Genomic DNA, 2,623 nt, shown 5'->3' with positions numbered 1-2,623 from the left:
GGAAAGTTCCCAAGGAGATTGTAAGTCTCCTATATACACTAGACCACAACTGTGCCCCAAATTAATTTGACACAGTAATTTCTGTAGATTATAAGTAAAATAAAAAACTGGATAACTGAATTTACTATTGGATTTAATAAAACTTTAGAATTTGAATTACAACAACGAAATACAAAAAGGGAATATTGATAAAGACAAGATGTTGTGCGCTCGACAAGGGTCGCTACCCGAATGCTATTAGTAATAGCAACAACATTCGTTCCTCGTAACCAGCACATGCATACACACAACCAAGAGATCTGAGAGGTAGGTAAACCTGGGAATTTCCCGTGGTCGAAACTACCGCCCGAGCGGATGTAACCGTACAAAAGGCTCATAAACCCTAGCCCGATCGGTCAATTTTATGACCTGCCTACGTGCAAAATGCGATGTTATAATTCTCAGAAAGCTGGTTATAAGAATCGAATGAATGCTGTCTTATTCCTATACTAATACCGACTATTGTTTGTCGGTTTATTTGAAATAACGTAAAATATATGAAAAAATATATAAATGAGATCATTGCGACAAACCATACTCCCCCCGTTGAGAGAGTATCGATCAACATAACTTAATTAACAACTTATAAACTAATTTCACCACTTAAACGTCCCTTATATTATTTAGCTACACAATTGTCCTCGATAGGTAAAGGCGCGAGTTGTTTCACACATCTTTTTAACGTACTTGTCGCAGTCTTCACAGAAACAGTTCGAACAATCCCGTCAGCACCAGGATACGTCTTCACAACTCTTCCGACTGTCCAATTCATAGATGGGACATTGTTTTCTTTAATTAAAACAATGGTGCCATCTTGGATGGAGTGATGACCAGTAGACCACTTGTGACAGATGTTCAGTTCATTGAGATATTCTTTATGCCAACGTGCCCAGAAGTCTTGGCGGACCTTCTGGATGTGTTGCCATCTGGACAAGCGATTAGTTGGGATGTGTGAGTAATCGCCTTCCGGCAAGCTCGTTAAAATGTCGCCGATAAGGAAATGACCTGGGGTAAGGACCAGAAGGTCATTAGGATCATTGGACATGGGACAAAGCGGTCGAGAATTTATAATGGCTTCGATGTCGATAGTTAGAGTATTAAATTCTTCAAATGTGAAGATTGGGCCAGTAACCACACGTTTTAAGTGGTGTTTGAACGATTTGACAGTAGCCTCCCATAAACCGCCGAAATGGGGAGATAATGGGGGTATGAACTGCCAATTAATACCCTGATCGCTGAGAAACCTCGCCGTTCTTTCTTGATGCGCGGATGTTTGAAACAGATTGTAAAGTTCCTTTAACTCACTCCGAGCGCCAATGAAGTTTGTGCCATTGTCAGAGTAGATAGATATAGGCTTTCCCCGACGGGCAATGAATCGTCTTAGGCCAGCGATGAAACCTTCGGTGGTCAAATCACTAACGACCTCTAAATGTACGGCCTTAACGGCTAAGCAGACAAAGACCGCCACATATGATTTTACGAAGGTTGTGTTTCGATGCTTCTTCTGCTTTATCAGGAATGGACCGCAATAATCAACGCCAACGTTGGCAAACGGTTGGGCTTGTGTAACTCTAACTCCTGGAAGATCTCCCATGACATATTTTGTGTCTGGCGGGTTCGCTCGGAAGCAACGAACACATGATCTTATAATTTTACGGACTTGATTGCGTCCATCTAGAACCCAATATTTTTGTCGCATCATGTACAGAGTTGTCTGGATACCAGCGTGAAAGTTGTAAGTGTGATAATCTCGAATTATGAGATCAGTCACATGGTGCGACCGAGGTAATAATATTGGATGCTGCTGCGCATAGGAAATATTTGCATTTTTCAGGCGACCTCCTACACGCATTATTCCTTCATGATCGACAAAGGGATTAAGGGCCAGTAACCGTTTGTGTATTGGTTTCCCAGGCTTCCTTTTTGTGATTTCGTCTACCTTCTCGCTTGATAATGACGTTTGTACGAACTTCAGTATAGTCTTCTCAGCGTAAGCCAATTCGTCAGGTCGTAAACCGCCGCTGCGATTGGTTCCGGGTCTCATACGCAAACAGTATGCCACAACTCGTTTCAACCTGGTAAATGACGAGAAATCATGAAGAAAATCTGCATTTCCAGTAACAAAACAACTTATTTTCCTCGTCTCTGGTAAAACATCTGTCGCTGATATGACTGTCTTGGGCCATGCATCCTCCTCTTTCCTTAACCAAAAAGGACCTTCACTCCACGTTTCGTTTCGCAGAAACTCTTCCGGTAGTTGACCTCTAGACAAGGCATCAGCTGGATTAGACTCCGAAGGTACGTGATACCAATCGCCAATCCCCGTTTTAGCCTGAATATCTGCCACGCGGTTTGCTACAAATGTTTTGAGTAAGTGCGGAGATGAGTTTATCCAGTGAAGAGCAATTGTCGAGTCAGTCCAAAAGATTACTCGATCAAATGATACATTTATAGTATTGGTTACTTGGCAATACAACTTGGCCAACAATTGAGCGCCACACAACTCCAGGCGCGGTATGGACACCGTTTTTAACGGCGCCACTCGTGACCTTGCAGTAAGTAATTGACATTTTATGTTGCCCTG

General features: G+C 42.4%; 1 protein-coding gene across 1 annotated transcript in view; it reads right to left on the bottom strand.

The window, feature by feature from the left end:
• Positions 1–658: 658 nt before the first annotated feature.
• LOC108741778 overlaps positions 659–2,623 on the bottom strand; it is a 31,828-nt gene continuing 29,863 nt past the window's right edge. Inside the window, exon 2 of the mRNA XM_025979724.1 lies at positions 659–2,394. Coding sequence (XP_025835509.1) covers positions 659–2,394 — 1,736 coding nt within the window. The remainder of the gene's footprint in view (positions 2,395–2,623) is intronic.

This window comes from Agrilus planipennis, unplaced genomic scaffold (genome assembly GCF_000699045.2).
Source record: "Agrilus planipennis isolate EAB-ADULT unplaced genomic scaffold, Apla_2.0 scaffold293, whole genome shotgun sequence".
NCBI lineage: Eukaryota > Metazoa > Arthropoda > Insecta > Coleoptera > Buprestidae > Agrilus > Agrilus planipennis.
The sequence above is the reverse complement of the archived record's forward strand: the minus strand, read 5'-3'. Positions and strand labels throughout refer to the sequence as shown.